This window comes from Natrix helvetica, assembly GCF_964273705.1.
Source record: "Natrix helvetica genome assembly, chromosome: 12".
NCBI classification, from domain to species: Eukaryota; Metazoa; Chordata; class Lepidosauria; order Squamata; family Natricidae; genus Natrix; species Natrix helvetica.
This window is the reverse complement of record NC_138556.1, coordinates 8,486,647-8,508,050: the sequence shown is the minus strand read 5'-3', so window position 1 is coordinate 8,508,050 and position 21,404 is coordinate 8,486,647. Positions and strand designations below refer to the sequence as shown.

Sequence of the window (21,404 nt, the reverse complement as noted above, 5' to 3'; positions counted from 1 at the left end):
GAACAGCACAGAAAGACCATAAGGTTACACAAAGGCTAGGAAGAAAGCATCTGACTTTCTATGTCCTCCATCTCACTAAGGATAGTCTAGCAAATTAAAACACATATAAATAATGGAACAATTAGTTACAGAATAGATCTGCAAAATCAGTTTGAACTGGGAATATCACACTTGGCTTCAAGCAATGACTTTGACAGATTTTAGGTTAACCATAAACAAAATTGCACAATTGGCTATGCAATTCCAACACTATATAAACACAACGTATTTGAGAAGAAAAACCACAGCATTTCCTTCTCACCCGTTATATTTGATTTTCTTTTTTCTTTTTTAAAAAAAACAGGAACAATATGGCTCAGTACTTTAAAGCAAAGAAGCTGCTCCATCTGTTTTTTGAAGGATGCCCATTATCTAACAGTGACAGGTTGCTTTAATGAATGGTACAGATACAGAATAACAGTTCATTTAGTGGCCATTCAAACTTACAACAGCCCTGAAAAAAGTCACTTAAAAAAAGTCATTTTTCACACTTAACACTGGTTGCAGCATGGTGTTGATCATGTGGTTAAAATTCAGATGCTTGGCAACGGGTTCATATTTATAAACATTATATTCTTATTATGACAGTTGCCGTGTCCCGGTGTCACGTGATCTCCTTTTGAGACCTTCTAACAAGCAAAGTCAATGGGGAAGCCAGATTCACTTAACAACCGAGTTACTAACTTAACATCTGCAGTGATTCACTGTGGCAATAAAGGTTGCAGAGTGAGGCAAAACAACTGTCTCACAACAGAAATTTGGGGCTCACTTGTGGTCGTAAGTTGATGACCACTTGTAATCATTATTAAATGCTACACAAGCAGGTACGTGGGACTGCTCCAGGGACAGGTAAAGCTTGGCAGTTCCCATAGGACTACAAAATGTTTAATGCAAAAATATGAGTTTCAAAATGATAAAGCAGTTCTTCATGTAAAGCCATCCATTTGCTCATTCTTACTTCCTTCTGGGATACTGGCCAAACATGTGTAATAAGTGGGATCAAGAGTCAAATAAAGCACACAGATATACACATATCTGGCAGTTGTCCCAAAAGTGAGTTCACACAGCTCTGTCAGGAAAACATTCCTAGAGGAGATAATTTTGCTGCAAATTGCATCAGATAGGAAGTCTCCTTCCAAATATTTTACCTAGTAAAATCTAATTTAATTTAAGGCTCGTTTAAAGCATTTGTCTCAATGTCCTGCTGGTGAATTCATCCGTATAATTTAAGATCATAGAAGTGAGCTCCAAAATGGATGGATGGCTAGACGGATGGATAGAGCATGAGCCAGATAGAATTTCTGCCAGCAGCCTGTAGGGCTGTTTAGTATCTTATTCAAGTTCCCAATTATGGATTTTCTTTTGAGTTAATCAGTCAAAATCCCATCTCCAACTATTTGACTTTCAAGCTAAAAAGGCAGCAGCCATTTCAGCACAACTATGTGTAGGTTGCTTGCTTGTTCCCCAATCTACCACCTTTCTGATAAAAGCTGCCTTCCTCAAGTTACTTTTTATCTACAAAAAAAAAGATACTGGGATCCTGGCAATGCCTCAATGTAAGTAGGAAAAGGGCTAGGATGAGAAATTAGCCTTTGCAAAACTGAACAAGTCACCAAGCAAAAGGATTCTAAGCATCTCAAATTGCTGCTTTTCAGAGACACGTAATTGTTTGTGCATCTCCCACGTAAACCAAAGTCTAAACGTACTCCGGTTATAGTTATGAGGTTTACATGTTCACAGTGGATGTTCTTGCTTGCTTCTCAGAAACATTCCAAAAATGTCACCAGAGTTTTAATGTCCAAATATTGTCCAGGGATGTGGAATTATAATATTTTTATAGTGTACAGGAAGGGACACGGTGGCTAAGACGCTGAGTTTGTCGATCAGAAAGGTCGGCAGTTTGGCGGTTCAAATCCCTAGCGCCGCGTAACCGAATGAGCTCCCGTTACTTATCCCAGCTTCTTCCAACCTAGCATTTCGAAAGCACGTAAAAATGCAAGTAGAAAATTAGGAACCACCTTTGGTGGGAAAGTAACAGCATTCCATACACCTTCAGCATTTAGTCATGCCGGCCACAAGACCACGGAGACGTCTTCGGACAGTGCTGGCTCTTTGGCTTTGAAAAGGAGATGAGCGCCGCCCTCTAGAGTGGTATTTGCGAGGGGAACCTTTACCTTTTTATGCTGTACGGACCTTCCTCCGAGTAGCTCAGGTGATTGTGCACTGAGCCTCTGCTTCCAGGTTACCTTCCCAAAAGCCACACTGAGGCAACTGTATTGTGTCATAACTGATTGGTTGATTATTTACTTAACTGTAGCCAGATACAGAAGTAACTCCTTGAAATGCTACATAATGACAAGAAAGTAAATTTCTCAGATTGAAACTGTTATTCCTTTGTGTTTTAGCAGATCGAAACTTTTTAAACAGATTGAAAACTCCCCAGGACTTCATTTATGCTTTACTTTTTTTTAAAAACCAAACTCACTAAAAAATATAGTTTTCTGCAGTCACATATCTGATCCAGTTAAAAATGGAACTAAAAAAATGACTTACTTAGAAATAACATTAAGATAAACCTCTTTTATGAGAAACACATGCAAATACCTAGAGACAATTTTGCCTTGGAGCTTTAAAGGTAAAAGATAGAAATGATGATAAAATGTGATTACTGGTAATCTTTTATTAGTAATTGTAAGATAAAACAAGACTCATTGTTCTAGTAATAGGGTTAGGATTAGGAGACAAAGTGGAGAGGAAAGGAAGTATAACAACAATAAACAAAACTAGGATAATTTGCAAGGATGGCCAAGAAGTAGCTTTCTTGAAAACAGCAAGTCAAAGCATTCTGTTCGTGCTGTCCAGCTTTCCTACTTAATTGTAAGCATGGTCAGTGCAAACTCTGTTGCAATGAAAACAGATAAAATCTACACAGTAGGAAAATGACCGTTGGCTTACCTGAATGGTTGTTCTCTAGGCACTGCGGGAGAGTCCAAGCATGGGTTAACTTCAGCTTGCGGCCCAAGGACTGAGTTCAAAGATTGTGTAGCCACGCCTCTTGCTCCCCTCGGAGGCTCAGTTTAAAAAAATGAAGAATAAGTCCCAAAAGGAAGATATTTATGAATATTCTATGCCCTCAAAATTGGTACACACGGACCCGTGGGCGACCCCAGGGTGGGGTTGGACATTCCTGCAGCGCCTAGAGAACGACCATTCAGGTAAGCCAACGGTCATTCTCCTAGGCACTGCTTGGAGTGTTCAAGCATGGGACATATCCAAGCTATGTAGTCCCAGGGTGGGAAGAAGAACTGTCCAGGCCCACGGGAGTCACGATGACCCGTTGTAACTCTTCTCCCGAAGGAAGTCTGTAGTTCCTCACCAAAGGAGATGGTGACGACCACGCCGCGGCTCTGCATATCTCCTTGATGGGCGCTTGCGTGACCCACGCGGCCTAGGTCGCAGCATTCCTCGTTGAGTGTGCTGTAATGTGAGGAGGAACCGGTCTAGCTTGTTGCTCGTAGGCTAGCTTGATACATGCCCGTATCCAGCATTCTATGTTGGAAGATGAGACTTTCCTGCCCATGGAAATGGGCTGAAAAAAAACAAAGAATGATTCTGACCTGCGAAAGGAAGCAGTTATTTTCTGTAGATGCGCACAGCATGGTGAACATCAAGTTTATGCCAGACATGCTTCCTTGGATGTCTGGGTCATGGACAAAAATCAGGAAGAATCATGTCCTGTGTCCTGTGGAAGACACTGTTGACTTTCGGCGCAAAAGCCGGATCCAGTCTGAGAACGACCCTGTCCAGATGCACAACACAAAGGTCCTCTCTGACTGAAAGAGCGGCTAGCTCGGAAATCCTGCGGGCCGAGGTGACAGCTATAAGAAAGGCCATCTTGAGAGACAAGTGGCGCAAAACGACGGATCGAAGTGGTTCGAACGGAGCTACGGTCAGAGTCTGTAGGATGACGGACAAATCCCAGGTCGGGTATTGGTGAATTGTAGGAGGGCTGAGGTTGGTAGCCCCCTTGAGGAAGCTACGAACTTGAGGGTGCCTACTAAGGGACAGATGTGAGTCCGTGGACAGAATGGTGGCCAAGGCTGCCGTCTGCCGGCGGAGCGTGTTAGGCATGAGGCCTTTGTCCAAGCCCACCTGAAGAAAGTCCAGAAGTTGCGGAATGGTTGCGGAAGTGGCGATGATATGATGAGAAAGCAGGCCAAGTCGCCTCGTAAATCCTGACAGTGGAGGGCAGTCTGGACACCTGGATTGTACGAATGACCTTGTCTGAAAATCTGCTGGGCCTCAGGAGGTCCCCCTCAAGTGCCAAACAGCTAGTTTCAGCCACTGGGGGTCCGGATGTTGAATGACCTCTTGACTGAGGGAGATCTGCTCCTGAGTTATGCACCAGTGCTTGGTCACCGACAGGCTGACAAGGTCGGTGAACCAGGACCTCCTTGGCCAGTGTGGTGCCACGAGCAACACTTCCGCTCCCTCTGCCAGAATTTTCCTGATCACCAGTGGTATCAATGGAAGAGGCGGAAAAGCATACAAGAGGCCGGGAGGCCAGCGACATTGTAGGGCGTCTGTCCCTTCTGCGCCGGGGCACTGAAACCTGGCGAAGAACCGGGGGAGATGCGTGTTGGCCGGAGTGGCGAACAGGTCGACCTTCGGGAGGCCGAACTTCTGTGACATCTGACGGAACAATGATGGATGGAGACGCCACTGCGAGTTGTTGATTGTAGTCTTGCTCAGTCAGTCACAGCCACGTTGTCCTCCCCTGAGATGTGGTCTGCCCGCAGCGATGCCAGGTGACACTCTGCCCATTGGCCCAGTGCCTCCGCTTCTGCCATCAGGGCCTGAGATCCAGTGCCGCCCTGGTGGTTTGTATATGCCTTTGTGGCAATATTGTTGGTCAGTATTAGGACATCACAGCCCTTGATGTGATGGTGAAAATGACACAGGGCAAACCTGATGGCCCGGAGCTCCAGCCAATTTATGTTGTGGTTGAGCTCCGCCTGCAACCATCTGCCCTGAATTACGTGAGTCTGGAGATGAGCGCCCCAACCATATATGCTGGCATCCTTGAATAAGGATCCCCGAAGCAGGGCCTCCAACTGCCACCACCTGAGGGACCGAACCACCCTTGGGTAGGCGCACCATCCTCCTGGAGCTGCTGGCCTTGCGTTTCTCGATTGGTAGGAGGAACCATTGGAGCTCTCGCGCATGCAGATGTGCCCAAGGAACCACTGAGATACAAGAGATTAGTTTTCCTAGCAACTGGGAGAGAGAGATGATGGACGCTGACCCTGCCGCTCAGATACATCTCACCAGAGATCTGATGCTGTCCACCCGCTCCCGTGTGAGAAAGACTTTGCAGCTCCTGGAGTCGATCATCGTGGCGAGATTCTGGATTCTGGATGTTGGAGTCAGGTGGCTCTTGTCAAGATTGACTGAGAATCTGTGGTGTTGGAAAACATGGATGGTGATGTCGAGATATCTTTGGGCCTGCCCCCTGGACTTCGAGTGAATGAGAATGTCTTCCAGGTAGCATTCAAGACTCACTGAGAGAGATCGGAGATGCACTGCAATGGCGGCCAGAAGCTTGGTGAATGTCCCTGGGGTTGACAAGAGGCCGAAGGGGAGGGCTCTGTATTGGTAGTGCTGGTTGGCAAACTGGAACCTCAGGAACTTGTGGTGCGCTGGATGAATGGGAACATGCAGGTACGCCTCCTCCCTGATGCAACCCAGTATGGTCTGAAGAGACTGCATCTTGAAGCGCTTGTACGCTAGATGGATGTTGAATTTCTTGAGGTCCAGTATTGCCCTTACTCCCCCTGAACACTTGGGACCAGGAAGAGGATCGAGTAGAACCCCCTGACCTCCTGACCCCTGGGGATCTCCATCAAATGTCCTATCTCCGCCCGCATCAGCTGGTGCTTGTGGGCAGACTTGGGAATGGGACAACGGACAAAGGTCCATGGGGGAATTGAGAGGAATTCCAGGGTCAAGCCGTGACGGACCGTATTCAGAATCCAAGTGTCTGTTATTGTCTCCTCCCATGGAGCGGCGTATAGTTGGAGACGACCGCCTATGGGAGGGGACCGGTGACGGTCACTTCGACTTCCAAAAGGAACTGTTGGAATACTCCCCTCGGAAGGGCCTGCGGTCTCTCAGCCAGCTTCTCTGCAGCCTTGGATGCTTCCTGGGCTGCATCCCCTTGGATGGGCACCCGCCCCCCTCACCCTTAGCAGCAGGGTTGAGCCTGCTGCGCTTACTGGTGGTAGGTCCCGCCTGCGAATTGGATTCAGCAGCTGTGGTGTTAGCCGTGGTATCAGGCACTGAGGCAGAACTGGCTTATTGAGCCGAAGAAACGAGGCTTTAGGACAGAAGATGGGAGCTGAATGTCCTCAGAAATAGTCAATGTCTCACGTGTTGAAGAAAAGGCAGGACACAATGGCACCAGTCAGAATGTGTCCAGGGCGCTCGCAGATCTGCACTAGATTTAAATACCAGGGGATGGCCAAGCAATAGCCAAAATTCCTGCAGCCACCCAGTTGGAAGTCCTGGGGAGGGGGAGGCCTGTCTGGAGACCCGGAGCAAGGCCAGATAATTAGAACCCCTCCCAGCAGCGATCTGCAAAGGAGCAGGAGGCAGCTGCTTGAAACGGCTCAGAATAAAGCGTGCAAACTTTTTTCCTTCTCAAAATGGCCACTGCGCACCTGGAGCAGCACCGGGGAAGTTGTTGGCTATTTGGAAGGCTCAGGAGAGCCTCCGGCTATCAAGAAGTCCTCCGACAGGGTTTTAGGGGGTTCCTAGCTGTCTTCCTGCGCCCTAAGCTTGCCAGCAGCCGTTAACGAGCCGTCCCACAGTGCAGCTGCAATCGCGGCAGCGCAGAAGCCAGCCGTGCTCCAGGCAGCCTGTTCCACGCATCAGAAGTCAAGACAGGCAATCCACACTTTTGACAGTTGAGAGGAAACAATAAGGAGCTAAAGAAACCTAACCTAACTATGTACAAAAATAATAAAGGCTACACTACACTGACTCGGAGAGTCCAACTTGCTGCTCAAGGACTGGAACTCCCCAAAATATGTCCTTTTAGGGCGACTGAGTTTTTAAACTGAGCCTCTGAGGGGAGCAAGAGGCGTGGCTACACAAACTTTGAACTCAGTCCGTGGGCACCAAGCTGAAGTTAACCCATGCTTGGACACTCCAAGCAGCGCCTAGGAGAAAAACAAAGGTTTAAAAACAGATTGCAACACCTTTAGAAATGTTACAATACCTGTTTTCAAATATTATGAGGCTAATAAAAGTTTTTTTGTCCACTATAGAAACTGATAGTGATCTCTAATTCTCACCTTCAGAAAAGTGATCACTCAATTTTCAATTCCTGGAAATTCCCACTGGATCTAAAATCTATCTCTAGAGAGTTGAAATGCCACGTGTATTAAAGTTAATTAACAGACTTTATTAGGAGGTCTACAAACCAAAGTAAATATTAAATTAATCACTCCTAATTAATAGGGGCAATACAACTTTCTCTCAATTCCTCTACACATATAGTGGGGGTACAGTAATTGTACGTATACCTAGAAAATGCATTTATTCAATTTAAGGACTTGAATTGCACAAATCTACAAAAGAAAAATCAACCATTTTTTTATTTTCTCTTTTATAGTTCCATCCCACAGAAAGTGCTATCTGTTAACACGCAACTCCTAATTTCCCAACTGGCAAGTGTGGCCATTAGAAAGATTGAAGATAGATACAATTACTAGTTGTTCTTTTTCTATAGCTTTACTAAACTTAGTGTCCTTAACTCCAGAACAACAGTTCTCAAGGATACACAGAAGCAAATGACTTAGTTGGCTGCTGCAACATGATTTTAACACTTCAAATTGCTACCTTATTTCTTTTTTTCCCCATAGAACACAATTTTCTGCAACACCCACCCACATCTGCTCTGTCAGCAAAGGAGTATGTGGAACCAGATGCTATTAAATCAGGTTTCTACTATTTTAACAGTACAATCTTTAATTTTAAAATAGTATGAACCTGCACTTTAGCCAAATGGTTTCTAGATAGACGGATAAAAATAATGTAGTTATTGAACACAAGCTTACAATATAGTAGTAGTAGTAGTAGTAGTAGTAGTAGTAGTAGTAGTAACAACAATTTAATAATAATAATAATAATAATAATAATAATAATAATAATAATAATAATAATAATAATAATAATAATAATAATATCGTGCAAGAAGATTGCACAAACTGGTTATAAACCAGGACACAACACAGTTGCCAAAATGATTCACTGGAACATCTGTAAAAAAAAAAACCCAATAATTAACTTACTGAAAAAGTAGTTAAAATGAGCTTGTTAGGATAGTGTGGGATTTTCAAGTACAAAATCTTAGCTCATAACACAACAGATGTAGCTGTGGCTGAAAAGAAGTAAGTGTGGATAATTAATAAGGCAATGGGCAGAGAATAGTAGAAATAAGATAAATAAGAAATTAGTATGGAAGATATGAAATTCAGAATTGAAAGATTATGGCATAAACCGGCTGTGATTCAGGGCACTGGGTGCAATACCAAACAACTCTGCATGGCACTTAGAAAATCTGCGCATTGACAAAGTTTCCATCTATCAATAACAAAAGATCACACTGGATCCTCAAGTATACTAGGCCGGTACATTGCAACAGCCTAGGTTCTTGGAAAGAGCTTGAAGCATATGAAGGCCAACACCAATTTTAAAAAAAACCTGGCAGTAGTGATTTCATATTAATAGCTCTTAATAAGGCACTACCTTGATGTGGTTGTAGGCCTTGTGTACTCTGAGGAAGATGAGAGCTATGCCAGTATTCTGTTTGTCATTGCACTGATTCCTCTGTCCATGATACTGAACAAATCAGGCGATGGTTAACAATTATTAAAAACATCTCACAAACTATCCCACTCCTTTGCCAACAATTTGAAGCTACAGTAGAACCTCTGGTCATGAGCGCTTCTGACCACGACCAACTCGGGTTCCAACCAAAAAATTCACAATTTGGGGGGGGGGGGGTCATTTCCCTTTCCGCCCCTTTTTTTTTTTGTTAGCGCCAAATTTCTAAAATTGGGTTAGGGGTCATGACCAAATCAGTTTGCAAAGTTATGGAACGAATTATGGTTCTGACCAGAGGTTCTACTGTATATGGAAAAACACTATTTGAAATAGAATCGCTGCTCAACACGCTTGCCTATGCAGCAAAAAAAATATAGCAGAGGAGTTTGGACTGGACAAATATGGGACCATGACCATCAATAGGGAAAAATAGTGGAAGCTAAAGGAATTAAGATTTCCTGTTGAAATATGGTCAACAGTCTGGGTAGATAATCACTATAAAAACCTGGATATCCTTCAAGGTAATCACATCAAGCACATTAAAGGCAAGAAGAATGTTAAAAGTGAATACATCATTAAGATCTTAAAGTCCAAACTCAGTGGTGGAAGTACAATCAAGGCAATTAACACCTTGACAATTCCAGATACAAAGCTGGGATAGTGGCCTGGAGAGAACTAAAAACCTTGGACAGGGAGACCAGAAAAACAAGGCCAATGAATCATGCCCTTTATCCATGCAGCGATGTTGGCTGATTCTACTTACTAATGAAAATAGGTGGATATGGAATGTTGAAAGTACACCAGACCATTTAGGGGGGGTGGGGGTGGGGAACCAGCATTGGAAGAATATCTGAAGAACAGTGGAAAAAAATGCACTAAAGCTAGCACACCATGAAAGTTTACTGAACGCCAGAGAGATCAAACTACTTTGGCCTACAAGAACGGCCAATGGAAGAATAGAGACATGGCAAGGGCGTATTACATGGCCAGTCCATTAAAAACAAACAAACAGGCAAAGCAGATAACAAGACCTGGCAATGGATAAAAGCAGGAAAGTTGAAGAAAGAGACAGAAGGGCTAATTCTGGCTGCACAAGATCAAGTTTTAAGAACGAGCACATAGAAAGTCAGAATTGAGAAGATAAACAACAGATAACAAATGCCGCCTCTGCGAAGAAGCTAAAGAAACAGTGGACCATCTAGTTAGCTGCTGCAAGATCACACAGACTGATTACAAACCACGGCATGATATAGTGGCAACAATGGTGCACTGGAATATCTGCAAGAAATACCATCTGCCTGCAAGCAAGACGTGCTGGGATCGCAAAATAGACAAAGTAATAGAAAATGAAGAAGCTAAAGTGCTCTGGGGCTTTTTTCCTTTCAAAAGAATGTCAGAATTAAAAGAGACAAGCCCCTGCCACATAACACCTCAGGCTTAATAACTGTTGATAAGACAAGACAAAAAAATCTGGGTAATAGACATTGCAATACCTGAAGACAGCAAAAGAAAACTGGAGAAAATCACAAAATATAAAAACCTGCAAACAGAAAAAGAACAACTATGGCAAAAGAAAGCAAACATAGTAACAATAGAAAAACACACTTTGGTGCAATCTTAGAACATCTGGAACATCACCGGAACCATTGGCATTGACAACATCACCACCAGTCATTTATAAAAGGCAGCTTTACTTGAAACAGCTTACATCCTGTGTCAATACATTTAACAATATCAAACAATAACTCCCTGTCCCGGGTCCTGGGGAAGGATCCAATCAGTGGCTAAAATTGCCAAATAATAAAGGATGACCATGGTTGCACCACTTGATAGCCACATTTTGTGCAAAGCAGTAGGTTATGTCCAGCAATACAAAATTTTACTGTCTTTCCTGGGTTATAATTGCATTTTGCCATTCTCGTAAAAGGGAAGGGAATGGCATAATTGGCCATCACGGTAATAGAATGGGATGCTGCAAAGCTTCCCAAACTAAGCAAAAGGAGACTATGTGTCCAAGCTATGATTATCAAAGAGCTTTAAAAAGACAAAGAGATGTAGGTTAAAGAAATAGCTACAACGTCTAACATTGCTCACAAAAATCTATGATTGAATGCTTGCTTTAAGTAATTGACAAACGTTTATATATAAGTCTGTATTATTGAGTAAAATTCTGTCGCATAAATAATGTGGTTCTTCTAAGCAGATTCCTTTCCAGTGCATTGGAAAGAACATTATGAATTCACTGAGTATTCTGCATTATAAAGGAAAAAATGAAGTAATAAATCTGAACACAATATAGATGTGTTAACACAGGTTCTCAAACATTTGCAATACTTTGAACCTACAAAAATTATGAGTTTGTGAATCCTCCTAATAATTACATTAGTATAATTTAATATAATAAGAAATGAATATATCACCAAATACAAATACTTTCATCATACTTTCTTCTGTAGCTTCTGTCCATGATGGCTATCAGGACGAAGTTGTAGGGGAGGGGGGAAACATAGCTTGGAAAAATTGTCCCTCTCAAACATTTACAAAAGTGAATGCAAGCTAAGTATATTTTCCAAGAAGTATTGTTTCTCACCTGTCTGTTCCGCTCATCCATTATTCTTGTAATTTGTATTTTCTTCCTCCCCATTTTGTCCTGTTTCTCTCTTTATATTCCAGAACCACGGAAATAAAAGGATCCACAACCTTGTATTCTAGCACATGGTAGGCATTTCTCTTCCACAACTGAAGCCCAAACACAGAACCATGCACGGTATTGACTTAGAAATCTAGAATTAAGAAAAGAAGAAAAACAGTTAAAACATGTATTTCATATCAATAATGTTTCTACATTAGTGCTGTGCATCTTTCCTGGATTATGTGAACCTGGAAATGGACATGTCTACTTTAATGAGTTGCATTCTCATTCATGTATGTTGAAAAGCTCTATTTCTAAATTAAGTGCAAAGCATTGGACAACTCTATTATAATGCCTGGTGAATTCAGTCGTATAATGGTTAAATATTAAAGCACTCACATCACATAGGTCTAATTCAGCCACCAAAGCTATATCAATGTTGCAGTAATCTTTCAATGCTTTATGAAAAAAAAATCAATGGCTCCTTTTTAAACATATAACAAAGTATAATGTAAGGCAAAAAATATTCATTATTTATGGTGAGATTTATATATTTCAAAGAGAAATTCCTTTAATTTCTATATTTTATATTAAATCAAAATATGTAGCCTTTCTGTTTCACTGTCAACATGGTGAAATTCCTTCCAGTATTAGAAGGACATGTCATTCCAATAGCTTCGCCCCCAAAAAGTCAAATTGAAGCCCAAAATTTCTGGGCCTTGTTCCATTTTCAGTATTTTTCTGTACTTTCTTCTCTAACAATGGTGTAGGCTCACATATAAGATACTATTCAAGAACTATCAACTTTTGAACGCTGTTTAAAAATAAATCCATTTGAGACTTTTTATGCAGCACTTCATTTTCCCGAAAGGCTATTTCACAGGAACATACGGATTGACAAATAGCTGAGAAATTCAAGGTTATATTCATTATTGTAAAACTTGTAAGTTTTCACACATCACTAACAAGCCAATTACCAATCTGAACATTTCTTTTCTGCTTGCACATTTTTCCAACTGTAACACTACGTCATTGGCCACAGAAATGGAACCAAAGACTTGTAAATTTATTAAAAGATGACCTATGCCTAAAAAAAGTACCTGTGCTTCTGATTTCTAAGGTTTTTTACACAAAGGACTGCAATACATCATGATGAAGCAGCAAACAGAACAAGATTCAAATTAGCCATTCATAATGGGAAAAAAGTAAAAAAAAAAACCATAGACAGTAGGCATACTGAGCAACAGAATCAAGACACTGTTATCTAGCAAACTACGGTAATGTTTATTAAGCATAAAATAGAGAAAATGGGAGATGGAACTCATTCATGGCAAGAAGGAGAGAGCCAGTAGTCCTTTAATTATTACAGAACTTCACCTTCCAGGTATCTTTCACTATGGGCTATGAGGATTACAGTGACAGGGGTTAACTTCAACAGCAGTTAAAGAATGTAGGGTTTTCCATTCCTTTGAAAACTGTAACATCAAGGCACATAGCACAGTACATAGCAGATGTGACAACCATAGAGAAGAATAAGCAAACACCGATAACATCATTGTTCATAACGGGCATTATCTTCAAAATCATAGATTAGAATTAGACCCAGTATAAATCACTAATTTGAACATATCCTTCCTTCCTATTGGCTGCAACACTATCTGGTCTTGCAGAAAGTTAGTAATTTGCAAACAGCTCATAAAGAATGAGGAAAACTCTTTCACATGCTGGCTTGTTCTTCTGAAGTCAGCCTGGAAATGCCTCTTTCACAATTCTGATGGAGTAATCTCAATCCTCAATGCAGAATCAGACACTGGGATTGCCTAAAAAATATTGATATTCAAAGTAGTCAAAGTATTCAGGAAAACAAAAAAAAATTCTCATTCCTTTAGATTATTTTGGAGATTCGTGGCCTTCGGTAGGCTCAAACATATTTGGCAATCTTTACAATTATATCAGATTATATTATTATATTATTATAATCTTATACAATTATATTTTAGTTGTATGACCATCCATGGAAAATTTATTTCTGTCCCTGTGTTCAAGAAATTAGCATTTCTTAGACTTGCTGAAAGTTGACTACATCAATAGGTTTTTATTTTTCTTCTTACAGGAAGTTGGGGGCCTATTCTAATGTGAGTGGGTGTGTATTTCCAATTTAGTAATTAAGAAAGCACACTAGGAGTGAAAAATTGAAGACTGCAACTTTACTATCAATGTTTCTGAAGCATGCCATGCCCCTGGAATGATCCACTGGGAATTTATTCTACAATTGGATTGAAACTATGTCTTTAAGCAGGGGACTGGTCCCTAGAATACACACAGTTTATCAACGTGTTTCCAATTTGCAAAAAAACATGGAAACAATTCTACTACACTGACTTGATATTGGCAGAACTTCCAAACAATAATCACCCTAAAAATGCAACTCGCAAATCTCACTGGTACAGTTTGAAGGAAAAAAAATGTGAGCTGTATTTCTTCCAAGACAGTTTGATTTCCTGCTAAATAGCTCCTGTACTGTGCCAAAAAATATTTCAGTGTTTCAATGCTGATTGCTAAGTTCTAAAGGACTGGGAACAACACCAACTCTTGAAAAGGAGTAACTAAACATTTTGCACTGCATGTGGATCTTGCAGTAACTGCTGTCCTCTGACAAAAGCCATTTTGGGAAATTTTACAAGCAGTTTTAATCCACAGTTGATGTCACAGAATAAAGACTAAATGAATGCTTCTACTCTAACTGATGAAATGTCTGAAAACATATAAAGCACTTTGTTATTTTCTTCTTAAACAGGTTAGTACATGGACACACCTGCCATTCTTTCCTTCAAGGATGTTTCTTTGATTTCCCACTTTAACCCAGAGTCCTGCAGTGTCATGGTGGCCATCCATTCCAATACGAACCAACTTGTTCACCTTTTCAGAGAAAACTCCATTCAGAGAGCTGCTCCTGTCTGCAGTGCAAATATTTATTCAATCAAAATCAGCAACTAAAGCTTCCTGTAAAGGCCTCACTGCCATCAAGCAGAAATATGCTGTAGAACACAGAATAATAGAGTTCGATGGGATATTTGAGGTCTTCTAGTCCAACCCGTTGCTCCAGCAGAAGACGCTACACCACTTCAGACAAATGGTTGTCCAGTCTCTTTTTGAAAGCCTCCAGAAATGGAGGAACCATACAGCACTTCAGAAATTGTTGAGAATAATTCCTTTAGTCTGCACAAAAGTGCAAACATAGCATGGACCTACAACTCTTTAAAGTGACTGTGTCATTTCTTAGCATCACATGGCTGTTACCCTAAGCTCTGAAAATGATACTGCTGTTTCAAGGCTCATAAGCTATGGTCATGTATTCTAATATATAAGCATAAGCAGAGGTGGGTTGCTGACAGTTCGCCTGAACCGGTAGTGGTGGCTGCGGGAGGCTTGTTGCGCGCACAAGCACATGAGCAAACCGGTAGTAAACCAGTTAGCAACCCACTGAGCATAAGTATATATTGAGTTTATAAGTATAAACTCAAATATTTTTTTAAAAAAACACATATTAGTTATTTTTAAAGAACCTACAATAGCCAAGCATGGAATATCAAACAAGACAAAGATCCTACATGGATCTTACATTCTCTTTTTAAAATTAGACATGGTAACAGGCTAGCATTAAACAGAAAAACAGAATAATAGAATTGGACCTTGGAAGTCTTCTAGTCCAACCCCTCTGCTCAAGCAGAAAACCCTACACTATTCCAGACAAAGGACTGCCCAATCTTTTCTTAAAAACCTCCTGTGATGGAGCACCTACCATTCCACTAATTATTTTTACTGTCAGGAAAGTATAGATGTGTAAGAAGCTACAGCAGAAGCTATGAACTCACTTAGAAAGATGCAACTGTGTGATTCAGGAAGCAAAAACTAGGTGGCAAAGCATGGGTTCAAGGTAATTTTCCTTGGAAATGCTTTTTCTTGTACACATTTATTTACACTTCTATAAAATTCTTATCAGTTTATCTCAAGGAAGACATTGTTGAATTGGAAAAAGTGGTAACCCCCCAAAAGGTTATGATAAAACTTCATAGCATTTAGGGAATTTGAAAAATAAATTCAAGAGAGGGATGGCAGAGCTGTATAAACTTATGTAGGATGTATTGAAAATGCATAGTTTTCCCCTCTGCTTCTAGAATAATGGGAGTTTCAGAATAGAAGGAAATTCTTCATCGAGCTTAGAATACAATAAATGAAGTTGACTGTTGTATGATGCATAATATATAATGGCTACCAAGTTACATAACTTTAGAAGAGCAGACAGCAAGGTTATCACTAAGAATTACTTATAATAATTATGACATGTCAGCACCAAAAGCAGATATGAATTAGAGATGTGTATTAGAAGCTCTAGCAGTAGCCAGGAGTTGGCTACTGCGAGAACCCAAATTAGGATTCTAACGTAGCTCTTCATATGAACAACCAGCCAGGCTCTGGTAAAATGTTTTGTGTGGGGCTACTGTAAGGAGGAGATATATCACTGTGCTATTTAAATTCCACAAAGCTATTATTTTCCGATTAAGAAAACCAGGGTGGATTTGATTTAAATCAAGTCAATTTAAATCACAATTTAAATGATTTAAATCACTAGTAAAAAGGCTTGATTTAAATCAATTCAATTTAAATCATATTTTTTAAAGAGCAACTGTCATCTCTGACCCCCTGTTGATTCACCAACTGTCCCATTCACTTTAATGGGACGGCTGGTGATGCAGCAGTGACACATGGTGAGGGACGTGACAGGCAGCTGGTGAGTGGATCCTGCTAACAGGAGCTGCCATGATGGATCAGAAATGGCAGATGCTTTTCAATATTATATTTATAAGATGCTTAGAAATTTTCACTTTTATTTTTACTGCTTGCCCTTCCTCCTCACACTTGGAGCCGGGGTGTACAGATGCATTTCTCTTCAAACAATCATACAGTTTGTAGTGTATAAAGATTTGCAAAACAAGGGGATAAAGGAATATTCCTGAACTTTTTTATGATTAATCTCATAGTTACTGTAAAATTGTGTGAATGCATCAATGCAGTGCATGTTATCGCAGCTTGCAGAGCTTGGATTCATTGAATGAGTTTACCAAAAATGTAAATATTGCAGAATATACAGCTTCATGCTGCATAACTAAGCTCCATTTCATGATGAATAAACTACATTATTAATGTATCTTAAAGAGAAAACTATTTTAGATAGATTTTTACTCCAAAAGAATTTTATTAAAATAAATTTGATTTTAACAAATCCTATTTAAATTTTTAAAAAATCTGATTTCTTTAATTTATTTTTTTAAAATCAATTTTTATCCACCCTGAAGAAAACTAAAATATTGGGGGAGGGGGGTGTTCTTTTTCAGTAGCTGAAGTTCCATGAAAGCCAACATGTGGAAAAGGCAATTAATCTCACTTTCTCCAGAGGCACAGCCACAACTGAAGTGCTCCTACCAAAAATTGCTTTTAAGTCTAAAAATAGGAGATGTATCTCCTGCCTTCTAATCTTATCTAAATGATTAGGCACAGAGCAGGGAAAGAGGTATAAAACAGACATCAGTTTTAGAATACTACAGGGAAGAGGTGTCCAATTTTCAAGAATGCAGTTTCAGGCTCTGCAGTTTGTAGTTTTATACACATACATCCGCTATATTAAACTTTGTATACTTATTTATTTGTGCTTTCTAGTCAGTATTGTCTCCTTGTGATTGCCTGGGCAAGTTTCCCTGGAACGATTTCACAAATTATTTGCCACTGTTTTACCCAAGGCTGAGTATGTGTCACTAGCCCCAAGTACTACATTGTTAGAAATTATACTATCTTCTGATCGCAAATAGTTTGTGATAATATTGTATTCAACAGCAGTGGGTCCTTGAAAAATGCCTACACACCTAAACAAAAAAGCAAATGAAAGTCTACAAGAAAACAATGTGAGGGAGTGAAAACAAAGAGTCTACAGTTACCTTCCTCAAACGCACCACCCTTGAAAAAAATTCACCCCAAGTGATACCATTTTTAGGTGGGCAAGTCCATTCACAATCTAACACAACTCTGTGTTACCTAACAAGTAGATTGCGCCAACAGGCTCATACTCACAACCAGGATTTTATCAAGTGTGCTATTCTGTGTCCCACATTATTTTATTAATGCAAAAAGGCATTCCCTCTGAAATACCCTGTGTCTTCCATCTCTTCTATTTAATTTTGAAATGCAAATATAGGGTTATGTATAGGTGGATGCCCAAATTCTTTAAGCAGCAAGATTTCTAACCAAATATTATAGCTTAGTGGAAAGCATGGATGTATCAGAACAGCTAGGAAAAATAATTTATCTTTACCTTTCAATTTTTAGTCTGTATATTTAGTTAACGTGTCATGATGAGCTTTAGAAAAAAAAGGCCTTATAATGCATGACATATTTTATCACTCTACCATTGTAACCTTTGCTTTACCATGTTTCAAAGTGTACATGTCATATTTTTTTAACATGATTAATATCATAAAATTGAACTTTAAATGTTTGTATAGTAAATTGAATTAAGACTTCACTGACCACTTCAAGTGCAAAAACACAACAGTATAAATAAACACAACAGTATCATATAAATAAACTAAGACTGCAATATTTCACCGTGATGAAATATTTTAAAATATGCAAATGTTAAAATCCAAGTAACTTCAGTGAAGTATACCTGATTTAGTTTGGCATGCAAAAATATTTTTTGACTAAACAAAATCATAAGAATAACCCAAGGAGTTACAATCAATTTTCTTCTCTAAGTATATATAAGTTCACAGTTTGAAGCACTAATTTTGATACTTAATGGCTACTTCATTAAATGTAAAACCTACATGTGAGCTGTCAGTTATGTCTTTTTCACACAAACATAAAGAAGGAAAAGAGCAAAAAAATGTGTCTTAGGAAAAAGCTGCAGTTAAAGTTATCATATACGGTAGTATATATCTTGGAACAAATTGTGTTCTTTAAATATTGATCTTTGGAACCACACTTTCAGCTTAGGGTCCTCAGTACACTATAATATTGCATTCAATAATGCAATCTATTAATCAATCATATATACGGTAATATATATTCCCATCTTCCAGTCACTGTTGACTCCTTATGACTGCTTGACCTACTTCCTAAAGTTACCTTGGCATAGTTTTGCATGCCATTGTCTTCTTCCTAGGGCTGAGAGAGAATGGCTGGCCCAAGGTCACCCATCTGGCTTCATGTAAAGGCAGAAAAAGACTCAGTCACTTAATGCCCTGACTGCTAAGCATACTAGCTGAATAAAATTTAACTTTACAGGCTCTAATTATATGGCAATAGTTTGTTTTAATTGTGATGGATTTCTGACAGTACTGTCAAAATGTAGGCGCTCCTAGATAAAATTGTCAAAATTACCTCTCTCTGCAGATTCTCAGTGGAAAAATTACACTGGGGGAAAAAGACACTTCTCTGTTATTTATTCTAGTCATAAAACATTGAACCGAAAAGCTATTGCACCAAGGAAAGGAGAAAATGTGTGTTTGGTGGACATCACAAGATTCAAGAATATAACTGCTAAGCAAATTTATATGGCTTATATTTTCATTCAAAATCCATTTCAAAAGTGTTATTTTTCTCCATATTTGCTTTAAAATAACTTTACATTAATAGCATATATAATGATATTTAAAGAAAATAGCTATGGATAAAATGAGTTATTTGCCTAAGGTTGAGCAGGAAAACAATTTTAAATAAACAAACCACCAACATTCATTTATTTACGGTCCAAGACCAAGTCACAAAATTTAAAATACAGCACATCGCTAATAGTTGCATATATAATACATACATACATAAGAGAAAGAGCCCTATAAAATTAGCAACTCAATGGTGGCACCAAAACCAACTGTCCAGATTGATGATGAGAGTTTCATGCAAGTTATGCATTTATTTTTTCCTATCCATGTTCAAGCGGTAAACTAATATCAAGATACAGGAACTAACTCATCAATATATATAAAATAAATTGTGCTTGTGTTATCTTATTTTACTAAAAGTGTAACTGCCTTCTTCTAAAGCTAGAAACACTTTTCCAGTTAAAACATAAAGCTTTCCACTTTAGTTGAGGAAGTTTAGTTTAGAGGAAGTTTAGTTGAAGACTTCCTGGCTTACTAGAAAGGCAGAGCAGAAAAGAAAGGAGTGACAGGAAGGTGAGGTACATAAGATATAAAAATTATGTTTTTTACTCCTTTACTTTTCCCCTTTGTATTGGGTCTTTGCCTCAGCTGCATTATAAGAAATCTACCCATTAATATTTAATACATTTTAAATAAAAACAACCCTCTTTGTTTCATGGGACATTTTATCACTTAGATATTTGTCTCTAAAGGTATACAAAATGTACAGGGCTGACCATGTATAGCGCTTAAACACTCCGTTTTAAAGTTGATCTTGGTGTTTTATAATCTTAACTCTATAAAAAATAACCTGTTTGGAAGCTTCAGAATAAGCCAAAATCAAAACCGCAATTTGAACTTGTCTTTAATGGCAACAATTCCGCCCCCTCCAAGACTCACCTCCAGATACATTAAAACTAAAAGGTGATAATGACTGTATTTTCCAATATCGTGCTTTATGTGAGCAGACACTACAAATGGGTAATAGTGGAGTTACAGTGCATGCCAGAGGCTTCTGCAAATCTAATGCAACAGAAGGAATAGTTCCTGCCAAATAATTCGAAGTTGGCAGTACATCTTCAAGTCTTTCACTATCTCCTTGCCTGAAGAGCTAAAGCAGCTGAAGCAATGTCTGCTTATGATCGGCTGGCAACAGCTGAAATACCAACAACCACACTGATCTACTATTTCAACTTGCATCAGCAAAAAGTGGGGGCTGGTGAGGATCAGCATCCCTTGGAAGTGTTATTCGTTTTTAATTTTTTTTATTGCTTAATTCGCAGCATGCCTTTGATTGGGGTTCTAAATCAAATGCTTACTGTATCAATATAGTGACAAATTTTAGCAATCTATTTTTTTTTCTACCAGTTAATAGCTTCTCTTTTTCTTCCATAATCTCCAACTAATATTTAATCAGTTAAGAAATGAAACATTATTTTCCACAATTAATACAACAAACAAAACCTCACTAAAACAAGTAACTGAAGTAGATATTAATTTTTCATTAGTCTATTAAAACCACCTCTCATATATCATCCATACATGAACTGGAAGCACAATCTCAATATTTGTATGCTGGGTTTTGTTTGATTCTGGCTTAACATAGGGAATGAACCTGGTTATTGTGATGGTTTGTATACTAAATGAAGTTAGGTATGGTTGCCTTCTTTATTGTTTTCTGACTATCCTAATCAATATTTTATGCAGGCACTGGTTGCAGTTACAGAAAAATAAAACATCTACATAGAATTTAAAATGTGTCTAAATGCTCAAATCAGTTTATCGTATCTTAAGATACCAAAAAGTTATAAATTCCAAAATGTTCATTAACAATTTAACTGCAGCTAACTTTAGGTTATTAATACGAAAACTAGGGCATTTCAAATAAGTAAAGAAATTACTAGATAGGCCATGTGTTTTATACACTTCTTCTGATTATCTTCTAGAACCTTTAAATGAAAATATCATTTCATACTAATAAATTATTGGAAGGAGCATACTGTACTCCTGCTAAAATATTCATTTTGTCTCTTTTTTTAGCATTTAAAACCCTAAATTACTTACGTTAAGGCTGCCCCAGCACAGGGATGTCAGATAGGGCTCCTTTCTATCAATGTAGAAAATACATACTGTATTCTCAATGATAG

The 21,404-nt window shown here is 39.2% G+C and overlaps 1 protein-coding gene across 8 annotated transcripts in view; it reads right to left on the bottom strand.

Annotated features, from left to right (window-relative positions):
• MEF2A (myocyte enhancer factor 2A) overlaps nt 1–21,404 on the bottom strand; it is an 85,681-nt gene that overhangs the window by 52,969 nt on the left and 11,308 nt on the right. For all 8 annotated transcript variants that reach the window (XM_081964960.1, XM_081964954.1, XM_081964957.1 and 5 more), the window contains exon 2: nt 11,519–11,711. In XM_081964960.1, coding sequence (XP_081821086.1) covers nt 11,519–11,572 — 54 coding nt within the window. In that variant the 5' untranslated portion in view covers nt 11,573–11,711. The remainder of the gene's footprint in view (nt 1–11,518; nt 11,712–21,404) is intronic.